The following is a 17,731-nucleotide window of genomic DNA, read 5'->3' as shown; positions in this document are numbered from 1 at the left end:
AGCTTTCTCCTCACATTTCCAGAGCAACCGTCCTGCAACCACAGGCCATCCTGCTCACCAGGAGTCGTTGCAGCATTTTCCATCTCCCTTATAGCGTAGCATCCAGGACCACGTAGTCTGAGGTCTCAAGAGATGTAACTAATGAGAGGAACTGCGGGAAATCAGGTCAGGAAAACAAGAGCAGAACCAAGCTGAGAAGAAGGATTTTGGCCCTCTTCATTCAAAGGAGTCAAAGACGTTCTTGACTCACTGTAGTGAGTATCTGGCTAGAATGGTTGAGGCATCGCTGCTTCTGTAGGCACATACGGACCAGCTGGTGGTGTGGCCTGTGCTTCATTCAGACACGTTTGCCTCCCCAGCCATCGTGCTCACCTTCAGTAGAGCAGTGGGGAAAGGAGCGCAAGGAGCTGGAAGAGAACAGCTCTAAACCAGGCTGTTATCTTGGACAGACACTTGTATCCATTGTATCCATTCGTACTGGTTTAGAGGTCTGCCAAGATTTTAATGGCTTGTATTTGTAAGGGTCATTAAGCAAAGTGGGAGGGACAGCAGGTACCAGTGAACACAGAAAGGAAGGACGTATGGACACCGAAACTACAGGCAGAGAAATGAGATCCAGGACACACAGCTTCACCATAACCTCTACTTAGAAAATCAGGTTGCAACTGTATTGCAAAGGGGAATGATGAGGAGCAACAGGGCCGGTAATGCTGTAATGTCACTGTAATGCCAGTAACGCTGATTCAGGCTGCTGGCAGGTGGCAAATTCTGAACAAGCTTGCGAGGGAATTTGGAGATGAACTAAACCATTATGGAGTTTGGGCTGTGTGCACAAAGGATGAGGCAGGTAGTTACCTCTAAATGTGGGCATCCATGGGCTGGGGAGATGGGGACCGACTGGGTGGGGATGAGGGAAGACTAACGCCAGTGTATGCAGAGAATGATTAATGAAAGGAGATAACCAGGACGAATGGCAATGGCTAGGAAAAGCAGAGATACCTGGGTGCAAGGCACGAATTGCCAGAAAGGAGAAAAATTGTTTAGGGGACTGCGATACATGGTTATAACCAGGAGTAATTGGGTGAAACTGGACACATGGAAATACAGGCTGAATACCTGCCTGACCGCAGGGGCTGTGAAAGAGCCTCCAAGAGGAGGCGGGAGCCCTGCTACCGGAGCCATTTAAAAGTAAAGGGGACAGATCCTCTAGGGTGACCCAGCAGGCCCCTTCCACCCCGCACCTCTACGCTTAGCATATTTCCACATTTCTCATCCAATTCCTAGTTCTGATGTGTTACGGTTAATATAAGGAATCGCGAGAGCTCCTTGCCCGGAGGTGCACAGTAACGGGTGACTCAGCACCCGGGGACAGCCGGCAGCGGCCACGTGGGTGGAAAAAGGGAAAAAAAAGGAAACAGGGAAAAAAGTGGGAAAAGGGGAAAAAAAGAGGGGAAAGAGGGGAAAAAAGGACTAAAAGGGAAAAAAGGTGTGAAGAGGGGAAACCCCGCAGGGGCGAGGCGGGGCGCGCTGCGGGGACGGGGAGCAGCGCCCCTGCACGGGGCAGGCACCCGGCTGTCCCCAAAGACGGGGGGGAGGCCCCGAGCCTGTGGTGCGCCCCGCCCCGCCCCGCCCCGCCCCGCCCTTCCCGTGCCCGCCGCCGCACTTCCTGGTCCAGGCCCTTAAAGGGGCCGCGGCGGCGGCGGCAGAACAAAGGCTATTGTTGCCCGCCCTGCTCCGCTCGCCGCCGGGCCCCTTTAAGGGGCGGGGCCGGCTGCCGGGAACCGACGTCGCTTGCGGGGATGCGGAACAGGGCAGCGGCGAGGGGGCGGCGAGGGGGCGGGGCGGGGCGGCGAGGGGGCGGGGCCGGGAGGAACGCCCGGCCCCGCCCCCTCGCCGCCCGGCCCCGCCCTCCCCGCCCGGGCCCGCACACGCACGCAGAGGCCGGGGGCAGCGGGCAGGGGGCGGGCAGCGATCGTGCGCCCCCCGACGAGGGACGGGGCCGGGGCTCCGGTGGCGGCGCCTCCCCCGGGCAGCTCCGCGGGCCGCGCCCGCCGCCGGGCGATGGTGGCGGCGGCGGAGGCGGCAGCAGCAACTTCCCGCTGAGGGGCCGGCGGAGGAGCGGAAATTTGGGGGGGGAAGGCAAAAAAAACAAACAAAAAAAAAAAGAACCGAGAGAACTTCCCCCTGCGCCGCGCTGCGCCGCGCTCCGGCTGAAAGATGTCTGAGACCGCTGCCCAGTGTTGCATTAAGGTAAAAATAATAAAAAACAAACCTTCTGGGTTTTTGTTTTTTTTTCATTATTTTAATCATTTCTCTTATTTGCGGTCAGCGGGGGGCTCCCCCTGTGTTACCCCCCCGCGCTGTGTTTACGCACGGAGGGCCCTGCCCCGCGCGTGTTCCTTTCATCATTATTATTATTATTATTATTATTATTATTATTATTTTCCCTTTTTCTGCTGTTTTTCCCCCCGCGGCGGCGGGAGGCGGCAGCGGGCGCCCTGCGTGCTCCTTTCACCCCGCCGCCAACTTCGCGCAAAGTTTTGCTGCCCGGGGACGGGGATGGGATGCGCTCGGCGGCGCTGCCGCGGGGGCGCTGGGGCTTCGGTTTTATTTTAGTTTAGTTTAAATTGTTTTTTCCCTTTCCCCCCCTTTACTCCCTCTCCTTCCCCTCGCTTTATTCCTGGCCGGTGGCCGTGCCCAGCTCTGGCTGCGGCTCCCGGTGTTGGGAGCGGAGACAATGGGAACAAAACCCGGCTGCCCTTTTTTTTTTTTTTTTCCTTTTCCATGTGTGCCCAGGAACCCGCTGGAAGCAGCCCTTACCCCTCTCCTTCCCCCGGCCGGGCACTCCCCGTCCTGCCCGCGGCCGCCAGAGCCTCCAGCGGGGGGCGAGCACCCGGCCGGCTTCGCTGCACGGTGCTTGCCGGCCTGGCTCTATTTTGGGGGCCACGGCGGGTGGCGGCAGCTTGCACTAAAGAGGCACCCGGGTTTGGGGCGGCGTGGGGCCGTGGAGCACCCCATGTGTACAACAGGCGTGCGGTTTGCTAAGCAAATCCCGGTAAATATAAAGTAGCTGCTTGGTTGGTCTTTTTCTTTTTTTTTTTCTTTCTTTCTCCCTGGTGGATCCTGTGGGAACATGGGGTGAAGGCACGAGAAGGCGAATGTCATGCACAAAAAAAGTAGCGGCATATGAGTTGTGTTTCCTTATTTTAGAAATGGGGCATTTTGAAAATAGGAGGCTTACTTCTGCTCTTACTGAAGCCAGCAGCAAAACTACTGTTGACTTCAGGAACGGTAACGCTGCTCCTTCCCTAACCCTAAGGTACATTATAGAGTCTTATCGTACAGGATTAGCTACTTTGCAGGACAGATACAAGAAAACATCTTTTGGAGCCCCGAAACGTTTAAATGCCAATTTTTCATTACATTTAATTAGGCTTTTCTCTGGAGGTACTCCAAACCCACCTGGACGCGACCCTGTGCAACGTGCTGTAGGTGACCCTGCTTGCCAGGGGTTGGACCAGGTGATCTCCAGAGGTCCCCTCCAACCTCAAACCTTCTGTGACTTCATGTTTACACGTGCAGCTGCCTATTTCAAGTGTCATGCTGAACTTAGTGCAGTCTGAACTTATTTTGTAGCATGCATTTTCTTCACGTGCCGACTCTTGCAGCTGTCTTTGTAGAGAGACAGGAACTACTGTCCAGGTGAAGTACTTCAGAGGGTGTCCCAAAGGCCGGGAAAAGCAGATTAATTGGAAGGGAGGAAAAAACTGAAAGGGGGACAGAGGAGAAAATGGGGAGAAGTTTTTTTTTGCTTCTCTCCTGGTGATGATTTTAATAGTTTCAAATATGGGAAGTACAAGCTTTCGGACAGAAATACGTATTTCAAATGGTAACATTTCTTCACCGAGCCGTTCTGGATAACTTTCCCTTCAGTTTTTCACACACCCTTGTTTTTTGGGGCGCTTGTTTCAGCCAGCCCAAGTGGAAGCTGATTGCGATCGGCAGCTGGACTCGAGAGGAGTTGTTCAAGCCACGGTGTGACTGTACAAGTAGGATGCGTTATTTCCCAGCGCGCCAGTCCAGCTCACGCAGCGCGGGGCAGAGGCAGAGGAGTGAGCAGGAGCCGTGCTGCGGTGCGGCTGCTGCGCTGCCCTGAGGAGTAGCCAAGTGTGCTGGGAGAGTGTTGCAGGGCTTCATTAGGAGCCTGTGCACTGGAAGTGGTGGTGCTGGTGGATGTATTTTGTGTTTTTCTTTTTTTTTTTCCACACCCCTGACACGGGGCAAGGCTGTGTGCAGTAGATTCCACAGCAGCTGGGGTGATGAACCATGGAAAGCTTGAACGAAGGGAGTAAAGGCTAGAGATCCGTTTATGCCGGGATGCTCCATGCGTGGTCTCCCTATCTACCTTATTAGAGAGGCACTCTAATAAGGTTTAGGAAAACTTTGAGGAGGTGAAATTTTGGTATGTATTTAGCTGCTTGCAATCAGTATAAACTTGCAGTAATATCTCGGTTCATGTCAAGTACTTATCAGTGTGTATGTGCGCTCGTATATTGATACGTCTTTGCTTTGCGGCAAGTGTGTGTGTGTGTGTGTGTTTACTTGCACTAGCTCCTTCTCCAGGAGAAGCACAGGGCTAACGTCTCGCTCTTGCCAGCGCTTGGGTGTGTGCATGCCTGCCTGATGGCAGGCAGCCCCGGGAGCCCTGCTGTCCTGGTGTGGCAGGCAGCGAAGTGTCTGCGTGAAGGGTGTACAGCTGAGGGAGCAGTCACTGCTGGCATTCTGGAAATGGCGTTTCGGAGCTCAGAGGTTGGTGTGGAGGCTGAGCCCTCGGTGTTGGCTACAACTTCGGGCACTGGCAGGCTCGCTGCTGGGAACTGGTAGGCTTTGGGCTTGCGGCAGACTCCAGCCTGGGACAGCCCAAGGGCTGTGATTCCAAAGCGAGCTGAGAAGGGACATATATGGTTGTCACTATTGGATGCCTTTTTTGACCCTGCCATTGGGATGTTACATCGGTAGCAAACCCATTCTCTGCTCCTGAGCCTTAGCAGTGAACAGATACATTATCATATATACTGTCGTGATGTTCCCCCCACTCTCCTTACCGTATGAGCAAGTGACCCTTACGGCTTTGCCTCTTTTCCTCCAGCCGAGAGAACCGAGGCACAGGGAGAGCGCAAACATCTTGGCAAAGGCTCATTACACCAGAGCAAAGGCGCACAGGAGCCAGGGCTACAAGCTTGGTGCCTGGACACTGATGGTGATTTTTTTGTGATCAGTTAGGATCCACGTGGTAATGAGGTCTGTCTAAAACCCCACCTGGAGCTTTCTGATTGTAAGGGTCTTCTTTTTTTTTTCCACTGAAATAGTAATACCTTAAGAATATCACTGTGCTGTCATACGGAGGCTCAGAACTCAGCAGGCAAATAGAAGGGTCCCAAAGGCCAATAGAAATGTCCCATAATATATGTATAAAGACACATAGTTAATATATCTATAAAATAAACCCGGCACTTTCATTTCCTTAGCCTGATTTACCATGTGACCATACAAACAAGTGTGTTGGCACAAGCGCGGAGTTGTGGGGGAACTAAAACTGGGAATATGCGGGGGATCGGCTGCTTCAGATAGCAGAGACCAGGGCTGCTCCAAGCCCAAACTCCCCTGCATGTGTCTAGCAGACGTTTGAGCCGAGTGTGCTTTCTGTGGGCAGTGCTGAATGTGTGGAGTTTTCCTGTGAGTCAGGTTTCACAGCTGGCTCCCGTGTTGCATCGCCTTTGTGAAGCTGTGTGCTGGTGGATGTGAGCGCTCTCCCTTGCAGTGAGCTGTACGTGGCCCCTGTGATTGCACGGACCCTGCAGGAGTTGGCACAACCCTGTAGCTTGAGGATTTGTCTCACCAGTGCTCATTTCAGATTCAAGGATGTACTTTGTAATCATTTAAAGAAAAGGAAAAGGGGAAAAAAAAGACTGCTCATGTAAGCCGAAGGGCAAAGAATCAGCGCAGTGGTTGAGCTTTCAACCTTAACTGGCTTCCCTAGATTTTTTTTTTTAATTTTAAGTAGTGCTTTATGTTTCCTAATATTTCATTAATACCATGATGTTTTTGTGAATAATCCTCTCCCACTGAAAGTTTCCCATGCTAAGCAGGGACTGTTGAGCACCAGGCAGACAGAATCCTGTTACCCTTAACCACGGATGAGTATCTGTTAGCACAGAGTACGCTTCTTAATGTTTATTAGCAAACGTGTGTACTAGGAGGCTGATCCTTCTTGTGTTAGTGTCAATGACAAAACTCCCATTAAGTTCAGAGGGTGAAGGACTGAATGGGAGAAGACCAGTGTAGAAGTACATACATATTTAACGTCTGATTAATCACTTAACTTCTTGGCACCGGTTAAATTTAATCCCTCTGAAGCCAAATTTTACTAACACAGTCCCAATTAAACACTGGTCATTACTATTCACTGTGTCATTATAGGCAAAGTCAGTTTCCTGGGAGGCAACCCATTAAAACAGCAGTCCCAATCTGAAATGCCCCAATTAAACAGAGGATACTTTAATGATAATTTACATGTATATTACACCTTGCATCTCAAAGTGTCTTTTGAAGGGAGGTGGCTAAGCAACGCTCTGCTGATAGAAATGGTGATAATCAGGAGGTGAAGCCTCATACGGTTATACAGAAGTAATTGTTCTGCCTTTTGGAAAAGTTATCTGGGTCCTCGAGTGCTTCCCAATGGCAGCTTGCATCCTGAGGTCTTCTGACAAAAGGCTTCCATGTAATCTGTGAGATAGGAGAGCGAGGGCAACCTGTGGTTTTGGCCAGTAGTATGGTTCTGACCTACGCTCCAAAAATTGACTGCTTTTTTTTTTTTTTTTTTTTTTTTTAAACTTTTTTTTCCTTTAATTGTATGCGTTTGCTTTAGGGTTTTAGTGATTCAGTTCCATCAGCTGGGAATCCCCAGAGCGACAGCAAATCATACGCAAGTGCTTCTGAAACTGTTTGCTTTGGCCTTTGCTTTCCCTATCTGTGAAACGGGCATAAAATAGTAATGAGCTTACCTCCTCAGGGCAGTAGTGAGGCTGAGTGTTGGGAAACAAATGGTGTTCATCACAGACGCCGGCAACGGGCTGATTCCATTTGCTCCTGGCTTTTTAGGTCGCGCGGTGTGCGGGGAGTGATGGTGGGTTTTGGGGGGCAGCAGCAGTGGTTGTTTTCTGGCTGTTGGTTCTTCTGGCTGGGTCCCCCCACTTCCGCTGAGCAGTGGGGGCACAGCATTGCAGCTCAGCCGCATCTGTAGGCGCCTCGGGCATTGCTTCGGGAGAGCTGGCACCACGGAGTGCATAGGCATCCTGCCACAGCCAGAGCATCCCCGCTGCCTTCCGCCGTTTCTCCCAGGGCTCCCTAAAGCCACGTGCAAAGTGGGCTGTGCACGTGGCTGTCCCAGGTGGTGTTTTTCCTGGGGGAAGGAGGACGTATCCCTGTTAAATTTGGCAGCTCATATGCAGATGCTGCTCTTGAAGAAGCTGGGGACCGTAGGGTTGCTGTCCTAGGACTGCACTTCTGCACGCGGCTGTGAAGTGTGCTTGTTGATCTCGGGCGTGCTGAGGTTCAGCCTGAACAGAGACTAAGCAGGCTACCAAAGCTTGTGCTTCTGACAGCAGAGTTACGGCAAATGATTCTACTATTGGGTTGTTTTTTAGGTCTACAACACCAGCCAAACGTAGGCAATAGTGTTTCTGGTGTTGCTGAGCTGTCTTTAGGCAGTGCTTTATTGGAGCACAGAGGACAGCTATTTGTTTTACCTACTTCTTTAGTAGCGTATGGAACTCAAAACTAGGTTATCCTGTTGTTTCTTTTTTTTTCCCCTTCAAAAATGCCACTGCTGGCTAGAAAACAAATATAGAAAACTTTAGCTGAAGTTGTATTTGTTTATGGGATATTTGGAACTGCGGTAAATAAAGGATTTTGAACGAAGTTAAGCTTTTCACTGATAGATGGTATTGCTTCTCCACTGTAATAGCACTGAGCTCCAAAGTGAACTGGGCATAGCAATTAAGGAAAGCTGTAAATGATTCTTCATCCAAATGATTTTCCAAAGGTTATTCCTTGTTAAACTGCATGCAGTTTCCTTTGCTTCAATGTTGTCCTTGTATAGTTTGCAAATAGTGTCACCATTAAGACAGTCTGGAGAGAGGATGGGTGTGAAAGAGAGACAGGCACAGTGGTATTTATGTTGGTGTTCTGTGGAATGTTTGCACATGGAAATAAATAGCATTGTAAATTGTTTTTAAGATGTGTATAATGCCAAGAGTAACACTGGGCGTGACCGAGAGAGTTAAATGTTAGTACAACCCCGCAAAAATACTCCGAATGTGACAACAATGCTTTACATGTTAAAATATTAACAGCTGGCTAATATTAAATCCAGAGTTTGGATTTTTAATTCTATAATAAAATAAAATGCTTCTATAAATAGGAGCTATGAGTGATTTCTTGCTGTGTGGAATTTTTTTCCCCAGCTAGCCCGGGTAGGGTCTGATCAAGCTTGGAAATTATTTGTTTTGAAAATTCTTGAGAGTTTAAGCTGGAAGAAGCCAACTGGCACCCAATAAGAAGTATCCTTAAAACTGATGGGATGTAGTAGAGAGCGGGATTATTCATATAGTTTGTATTTCAACATACTATGGATGAAGTGATTTTTCCATTATGCTTTCAGTGGATTCCTCCAAAACATCTATTAACAGAAAGCAGGAATGTTTTCTAAATTGTATGCGATCTTGTGGAAATCCAGGGGCTTGGAGTTCTACCAGATAAATGAAATGTTTAATAGAACCGCCATAGATAGTACTACTGGAATTCAGAGACATGTTTATCCAGTTTGTAGGGCCACAGTGAGGCATTCAGTATCTGCAAACCACCTTTTCTTTTTATTTTACTCCTTTTTTTTCCCCACCTAAAAAGGACTTCCTGAAAAAGAAGCTTCCATTGTTGATGGGGCTCAGTGAAACTACTGATGTGCTTGGAGGTCAAATGGAGCAAACCCAGTATTATAGCAATGGAATGGAGCTCCTTCCTGCAATCTAGGAATTCATCTGAGGTCTGTGTTGGGATTCCTCCCTATGACTGATACAATTCTGCTTTCTTCTGGTGGCGTAGGCCAGGACAACTTTGTCACAGCACATTGCCCCTTGAACGGTGAGTTCTTATCTTCATAGCTACCCTATGCGTAAAAACACATGCAGAAACAAGCCTCCTCCAACCTGTCCAGGGCCTGAGGTTACAGGTGTGTTAGGATGTGAGGAACCAGAGGCTCCGTGGTGAGGCTCCCACTCCTCAGTGGAGGCCGCTGGAAGGTGGGCCCTCCCCTCCTTGCTGCGCCATCGAGGAACGGCCTTGGGTGTTTCCAGTGGGCACCACTGAGGTGCAGCTTGAAACCCGCAGAGCCACTGGGATAGCACTGGCGGGTCATCATCAGCTGTTTCACTGCCTTTCCACCGCGGAGGCTCTGATCCCGGCAGCCTCACCCCAGCCCTGGAGGACCAGCACCCTCCAGCTCGGAGCACCGCCATGCTTGGTTGGACAGCCTGGCTTAGGCATGTGTGAGTGCCAGGATGAGGGGCACAGCCGGGGCCATGTGGGGACTGGGGAGCTGAGGAAATGAAGGGCTGAACTGTTTTCACTGAGGGATAAGGATCTTGCCAAGTCCCAGGGTGCCAGGAAGGGCACCAGTTTACAGGAACAGGACCACTGGTAAGATGTAAAACATTTTTCTCAGTTGACAGTCCGAGTGGTTGTGTCACTGGCAAATGACTCGAGCAAATGCGATCTCTGGAAGAGAATTTGGGGAAGAGTGTGGGAGCAGCTTCCAGGGGTAGAAGGTTATGGGCTGTAGAATATTTTATGGCATGTGGCCTGAGATGTGTGTGTGTTGTAAGTTGCACAGTAAACAGTGGGCTCAGGCACCACGGAGGTAGTGCCTTAGTAAGCTACCCCACACCAGCTGAGTCATCAGAGCCATCCGTGACTGACCATGTGCTGGCTGTTATTACCGCCCAGCTGGGACAAATTACAACTGAACTAATAGCACGCAGCCAACTGGACCATGCTGATGGGCAGTAGCTGGGTTCTGCAGGCTCAGAGAAGCAGACAGAGGGAAGTATTCCTGTTTATTTCCTTTTCCTCTTGGTAGTTTTAGTTTAGGACTGTCCTCTGATAGGCCTTCCAGAACTGGTCTTGCACCTGGAACCTGATTTTAGGAAACAGTTTCGAGGACAAGTGAAAGAGAAAACTGAGCTCAGGTTTCAACTGGGGGCCAAACAGGCAATTAAAACTGTAGTAGGAAAGGAACAGAGAGCAAAATAGAAATGATCTGCCTATTATGTTTTAAATCCATGCTGCGTATCAGTTCTTGTTACAGCAAGTGTTTCTTTGTTATTAAGAGGGCTTGTAGTGGCACCGAAAAATAAACAAAAGTGAGTAGTGAAGTTGCGGGGAAAGCCCAGGGAAACTTCCATTGGGGGCAAAGCTACATTGCCTACAACTCACCAGATGACTCAGTTTGGGAAAGGAGACTGCTGAGGGAGGTATAACAGAGGTCTATAAAATCACACAGTAGTAGTGTATGGGGAACAATTACTTCTGACAGTACACAACTAGAGCAGGTAATGAAATTACCAGCCAGCAAGTTTGAAATGAGTACTTTTTCCCTCTGTGTTAAATTATGGAACTCACTGCTGCAAGATGCTGTGGAGGCTAAAAGTATAAATGGATTTAAAAAGGAGGGTAGATGAACACACATGAGGAAGACACTAAGCCTGACAGCCTTTAAGGGGAAAAAATACCTGTCACTACACTGGAGAAAGATTGATTTTTTTTCAGTCTGTTGAGCCTTTTCTGAAACAGACTTTGTGTCTTTTAGAGATGAGATCCCAGGCAAGATAGATGTACTCCGATGGTACATAGGCATGTAGATGCTCTGATGTAAAATTTAGTCTGCTGTAAGACTGGTCTCAAGTAGTTATTTATCTCCTCTGAATTGTTTCCAAAGTCTCTGTCTCAGCCCCCAGCTCTTCATTTCAAGAGCACTTCTGATTTGGGAAGAGAGCTGAGGAAGATTTTGTCTGTGACTTTGAGGGGTTTGTGAAGTCTGGATTGCTAGAAGTAGCAAGAGATTGGTTTTGTTGCTTTAATTATTCAAATGAAAGAGGGGAAAACCTTTAGGGAATACATGGAAGGGGAATTACAGATCAGCGTTGAAAAACGGAAGTTTTCTGGTTTTGAGGGAGAGATACTGTTTACTTCTAGGAGCCAAATGTGGGTTGAACTATGCTTTTCCAAAGGACTCCCAGTTCCCATTATCACCCATGTGAAATGTGTTCCTGAATCATTAACTCTTTTCCACTTATGTGACAGATCAAATGGTGTCCCCACTGCAGCCTGCAGGGATGGGCATAAGAGTAGCTGCTTTCACTACCTGACCAAATGTTGTGAGCAGCGGCTGAACTGTCTCGTTTGCAAAGAAGTGCTGTCATGTGTACAGTCCTTGAATCAGGCTTGTGCTGCAAGGAGAAGAATTAATTTACAACATCGTTTTTGATTTTGATCAGTTTTACATGTGTACTTCTTAGTTCTTCTTCCTAAAGAGAAGCTGATCCACATTTGTGAAGAGCCATTAAAACGTACTGATGTGCAGCTAAGAATGGCCTGTAACCTAAATTTTGTTCTCCTTTCTGCTAATCTATACAGTGTCCATAAGCATCTGTTTAAGTAATTAGATAGCCTTATACAGACTTAGTTAACTTTTTATTAAATGTTTTGATTTTGGAAAATAATGAATGACTTTATCTGGTGAACGATCAATTTTTATTTTTTAAAATGCTATATATGATAGACTGCACATGGCTTTGCAGTGAAATGTAGTTACAAGTGCAACCTTCCCCCTAAAAGCCCTGGGCGTTAAAAGTAAATCTTTTTAAAAAATAAAATAAATAAATTGATAATTATACATGAAAAGGAAGCATCTGGTACATTTTGAGGTAATATTATTTAATTGATTAAAAACCAAGCTTTTCTTATTAAGCAAATGAAATATTGTCTTTTTTTTTTTTTTATTGCACTGATTGTTTCTTGTCATGCTGATTGAATATTAGTAGACTTTGCTCCCTCACCCTTCATGTTTATTTGTTGACTGGAGGAAGAAAACAAGCCTTCCATTTCTGCAGCTCCAAAGCATTTTTCAGGTTTGGGTGAACCAGTCATTGGGATGAGATAATTGACTAAACTGAAAGAAGGAAATATTCTCTCTGTACCTGTTGCCAAAAGCTAGCTCGGCTCTTTGGCAGGCCTAGGCTCTAGGTGTATGGCAGTGGGTCCCACTAGTTCAAGTGACGTGACTTCTGTTCTTTGGCATAGCTCTGTACTTCAGATTTACTTTAAAATTATTTTCTTTATTATAGTTATGACTGGGTCTCAATACACTTCTTTAGTTTCACGTTTAAATGAAGGGCCTTAGAAAAATTATGTGTGTTTAGCCATAATGCCTTGGTGGATTTTGAAAACAGCATTAGTCAGAAGGTCTTTCTGGCCTCTGTAAGTTATCTCCTATTGTGATTTTTCAGCTAATGCTTTAGTGGTAAGACCAATCATGAGCAATGTTGGTGTGAAGCAGTAGAATATCAGCTGACATTAGGGGTATTTTTCCAGTTTAGCGTCAATGTTTGATTTTGCAGACAATGGGGAAAGCAGTCATAAATGTCAAACAAGCTTCCTGGTTCTAAATTAAACCAAAAAAACCCCCCACAAAAACCAAAAAACTAACAAGGCTTTGAAAGAATAGGTTTTAACTTGCATTCCGTAGTATAGGTGTCTGTATGCTTTCTAAAGTACTTGAAAGTCTCCATTAGCTCAGTGTTTTAATGTGTGTGGTGTTACAGCCAGTTCCTTGTGAGGTGGGGAGCTACGATTGCCCTGCTTCACGAGTAAGGAGCTGAATGGCTTCACATAGTTTCTTGGTACTTAAAGCTGCAGTAAAATAATGCCATGATTTACCAGCACAGTCTCCTCGGGCCCCTTGCCTGCATCTTACCTGGGACTCCCCTCTCGCTCTTTGCTTGGCAGATCATGCAGTGCTCGGGGTGGCCTGCCCCATCACTCATGGTCTCCCTTTCTGCTTACTGGGGTGAGCACTAAGAGAGTATCTCATGGTCCTGCTGCTCCTCCCCAGGTGGCAAAGAGCTGTACTGCCGTTGTTTCAGCTAGTCAGAGAGAAGGTGAACTTAAATGTTTGTGAAAGAGAGGGCTACTTTCCTTTGGTCTGGAGTGGATTTTCCTAATCCCCTATGGACTTACATTTGAAAAATAGACATTTTTGTTCAGAATTCATCACTGTGAGCTTTCTGAGACAGCTTTTTTTGTCATAGACTTGAGAGCTCTATAAAAATTGTTCACCTGCAGGTTTTTCTAGATGTATGCTGGTGCTGAGGAAAGTCCACGTGAGCAATGCTGTACTTCAGGGTTGGAACTTCTGTCTTAATTTCCACCAGAGCTCCCCTCATATGCAGCTCAAAGCCTATCTGCCTTCACAGCTAGACAGACAAATTTACTCAGCACTGCTGCAAGATGCAAGCTTTGACATGGGGTGGTTCTCCACGCCTGTATAGATAGGTAGCTGAACCGAACACAGATCGGGTACTATGCCTACATTAAGTTATGGGACTGTAACAGTTTTCTGGAGTTAGTGGAGGAAGGAAAACATAAGCCAGGGAAATAGGGTGGGATTGAGAATAAAGGATTTAAGAAGTAAAGTGAAGGAGTTTGCTGTGACAGCAACTACAAGCAGTTGGGCCCATTGCAAGCTCCTGTGAAAATCATAAAAATTTGCTCTGAAAGGAATTTCTCTCTAGAGACAGAGAGAAGCTGAATTGGCGATGTTTTTTCTCATAATATGAAAAATCCATTGTATGAGATCTTCCTATGAACTAGGAGGATCAAATGGAACCATCCAATAGTTTTAAACAGAAGAAAGTATTTTTTCACACAATGTACAGTGAGGCTACCAAATTTACTGCCAGAAGTTGCAATGTAGGGCCAAACCGGAGACCATTTTCAAAAGACAGCTCATACTAGATGGATTTATGTGGGACCGTTAATTGCAAAGATACAGGCCTTGGCTCAGAAAGCCCTGGACCTGTAGATTGCTGGGGGAGCATGCAACAGGGTTGTTCTTATGCTCCTTCCCTGAGCATCTCCTACTGGATGTTACTGGAGATCTGGTACTAGCCTACAGAGACCTTTGGTGTGACCAGAACTACTGTTTTTCTGTTTTCATCTAGGCCTTTCATATTTGGGTGCTGTGCTGATACCTCTGACAAATGAAAGCATAGTAGTGGAGAAAACCACTCGTGAATCAAGCCTTCTGCTCCGTTTCTTGCTCTTGTTGTGGTGCCTCCTCAGCAGAGGCAACCTGACCATTTGAAATTCATGAGGAGAATGTTCTTCAGATTAGGAAGGACTTCTCAGTGAATGTTGTTCCAGAAAACTCTTGGGGATTTTCCTGTCCTTGATTCTCCTCCTGGGCTGTGATGCCATTTGTTGGCATAAAGCGCTTTGACCTGTTTTATTTCTCCAGGTTTTGCCCAAGATTTGGCTGACAGAGAATGGAAAAATGATTAGATTGTTAGATAATTCAGATGCTAGATGTTAGATAATTCAGTGTCAGCCACACCTCTTCTGATGGTTGATAAGAGACAAGTGAACACAGTTCTTTGGAAGATGAGGATGCATTTGTTTGGATGACACAAACATGCCACTGTGTGACTGTGTTGCTGATGAACCGGTGTTAGACGATATGGGGACAGTTTCAGCACTTCTGTTCATCTGCTCTGTCAGTGTGCCTGCAGCCTGCTTTGGAGTGACTATCTTAATTTGGTAGTTCAATCTCTTTGCCTTTCGTTCCCTGACTATTCTTTTCAAGTTCCTAATAGCTGAGAAAATTGAAGTGTTGTTTACTGAGTGCCTGGACTTCATTTTTTCTACTCATAATGATTAAGAAATGAGTAAGCTGGCAAACAGGATCTTCTCTTGGGATCCTATATACACAAAATGTTTTCCATCAGTGCAAGTGAACTTTCTCAAACCATTGTTGTCCTGTGCTAATGCAATTAGCCGGCAATTAAAAAACTAGAAAGGTGAGCTGGCTGAAACAAAAGAAGGAGAAGAAAAACCCTGCAAATATTTGTGTCCTCTACCAAGCCCTGCATCTGGAGTGGTGTGCCACAGCAGACAGGTAACAGAGCAGCTAGCTCTCATGCAGTACGTATGTGCTGTCTGCATGTGCCGCACAACCTGCTCGCCTTAAACTGCCTCCTGAAGTGCTCTCCCCCTGCACCAGCCTGGACGGTCCCTATAGGGACAGGCTCCTCCTTGGCTCTTCCAAGCCCTGGCTGTACACAGAACCCAAATGTCTGAAGACGTTATACCCACTACCAATGCACGGAAACAAAAGCAGAAATTCCCAGAAGACTCTGGTAGTTGAGGGAATTCTGTTTTCCCAGTGTTAAACACAAGCAAGTTAATTTTATCACTCCATACAAAAGTGAATTAAAATATGTCCATGTACTACATACGAAGTCACATTTATGTTTTCCTGTCTCAGTGTGTGAGCACAGTAGTAACATGATCCTGTGACCAAGGAGCATATTATTTGCCCAGGTATTGTTGATGATCTTTAATATTTGACTTCTGATAGCCTAGCTGATTGCACTCAACTTTTTAACTTCTAGTTTTCCTACTCAGTCTTAGGCTTTGACTATCACTGTTGTTCAAGGCGTCACAGAACTGGATGCTGAAACACCAGCTGTGGACAAATGGGCAGTTGACTATGCACTCTCAAATACAACCCTATTTTAAGGCTGGGTGAAGCAGGGCTAAATTTTCTAATGCCAGCCTTTTTCAGCTTTCAGCCTGCTTCTTTCTCAGATTTCCAAACGGAAAGTCTGTTCATTCACGCAACAGTCTCCATGCTGTGTTTTTCTTCAGGTTTGTACCTCAAGTTTTACCTTGCCTTTAACATCACTGAAGCCCAGCCCTGAAAAGTGGTGGTGACAAGACTAGTGGGAAAACACAGCCCTTGAAGATTGCAAAGTCCGTCCTTTTGTTGTTGAAGTCATTCGAAACAGGAGCTAAATTATATGCCTGGCATTAAAAAGCAGACATATTCTAATCTGATCTTTTCCAGTGGAAAAAAGGCTAACACAAGTGTTTGATAATCTACATGGCAGTACACAATGGTAAACTGGGATTGGTTTAGACCATTAATGGAAAGTACCTTAAGTTTGATTTCTTAACGTTGCGTCAGATGAAAGGGTAATCATAGCCTTTCTGACTTCCCATTGCTGCTGGCTTGCCTAGCATCTCACTGAAATGAAAGGGCAGTGTGTGGATTCCAGTGTACAGAAGTAGCAGGCTGCTCGTGTGGCCAGGTCGTTAACTTGCTTCCCACTGTTCCGGGGCCTCGCTGCCTTCCATTGTTCCTTCTGCTGGGTGTGGGCTCGTTAAGAAGCCCTGGAAACCAAGCATTTTTCCAGGCCCAAGTCGTTTGTGCTGAAGCATCTGTTTCTCTCCAGGCCAGCTAGTGTTTAGCCTCCTCTTTTGACTCTTGTATGTTCTGTCAGTTCCCTTTTCAGAGGGTAAGGGCATTCTCTCTAAACTGTGCCATGACTCTTTGTTAGTGTAAAAGTGCACGTAGGAGGTCACAGGCTATCTCATCAGGCTACGCCATAAGCGGTTCAGTGAGGGCTTCTATGTAGAACTGTTCTCTTTTGAAGCGTAGTGGGATTTGACACTGTTAGAGGTGAGGCACTTTAAGCATGTGAAGAAGAGTCCTGCTCAGCATGTAGTGAGGCAAGTGAAAATTGTGGCTTGGTCAGGGGACCTGGATCTTCATCCTGCACTGAACCTGCAGGTTCCTGAATTCTTTTATGGTGTGGCTATATGATACCATCCCTCTCTGCCTCAGGTAGAGTCAGAGAATCATTAAGGTTGGAAAAGACCTGCAGGGTCATCTGGTCCAACCATCCCCCCCAATATTACCCACTAAACCATGTCCCTAAGCACCAGGTCCAACCTTTCCTTGAACACCCCCAGGGATGGTGACTCCACCACCTCCCTGGGCAACCCGTCCCAATGCCTGACTGCTCTTTCTGAGAAGAAATGTCTCCTCATTTCCAACCTGAACCTCGCCTGGTCCAACTTGAGGCTATTCCCTCTTGTCCTGGATGTAGATGTCCATAGATGTTCCTGTGAAGGGGTATTTGCCCATGTCCAGCTTGAGGCTGATGTGAAGCTGGTTGCTTCTGCACAGGCTTTTTACCATTCTTTAAAGGCACTACAAAAGTGCACCATTGCTATTTTGCCAAAGTAGTTTGATAAGGACCTCGGTGCAGAATAAGGTGATAGCACCCTGGAAGATCTTGTCCCACCTTTTCTTGCTTTCTCTTCCCTTGGGCTGGCACAAAAGTTTAGGTGGATGTGTGCTGGATAGAGCAAGAGACCAGGATTAAAGTGGACAGCGTGTGCAAGCACGAGGCAGAGAGCAGTGTGGAGGTGGGAACAAGCAGCTGGGAACATGTGGAGGGCAGGACACGTTTTTTCTGCGGTGTTGTCAGTTGATTTGGGATTAAAGTGCTGATGAAACTCAGAGCAAGGCTTTGGCCAGATGTGTGTTACC

The 17,731-nt window shown here is 47.1% G+C and overlaps 1 protein-coding gene across 4 annotated transcripts in view; it reads left to right on the top strand.

Annotated features, from left to right (window-relative positions):
• The first annotated feature begins 1,924 nt into the window (after positions 1-1,924).
• The window catches only part of ETV6 (ETS variant transcription factor 6), a 146,584-nt gene continuing 130,777 nt past the window's right edge, over positions 1,925-17,731 (top strand). The window contains exon 1 of one of the 4 annotated variants that reach the window (XM_035551068.2): positions 1,925-2,250. In XM_035551068.2, the coding sequence (XP_035406961.1) occupies positions 2,218-2,250 (33 nt within the window). In that variant the 5' untranslated portion in view covers positions 1,925-2,217. Of the gene's footprint in view, positions 2,251-4,272; positions 4,463-17,731 lie in introns of those variants that run through there. The other 3 variants (XM_035551067.2, XM_035551071.2, XM_035551069.2) reach the window with 3 other exon arrangements.

The sequence above is a fragment of the Cygnus atratus genome, chromosome 1 (genome assembly GCF_013377495.2).
Source record: "Cygnus atratus isolate AKBS03 ecotype Queensland, Australia chromosome 1, CAtr_DNAZoo_HiC_assembly, whole genome shotgun sequence".
NCBI lineage: Eukaryota > Metazoa > Chordata > Aves > Anseriformes > Anatidae > Cygnus > Cygnus atratus.
Note: the sequence above shows the minus strand (reverse complement) of the source record. Positions and strands in the feature narration are given on the sequence as shown.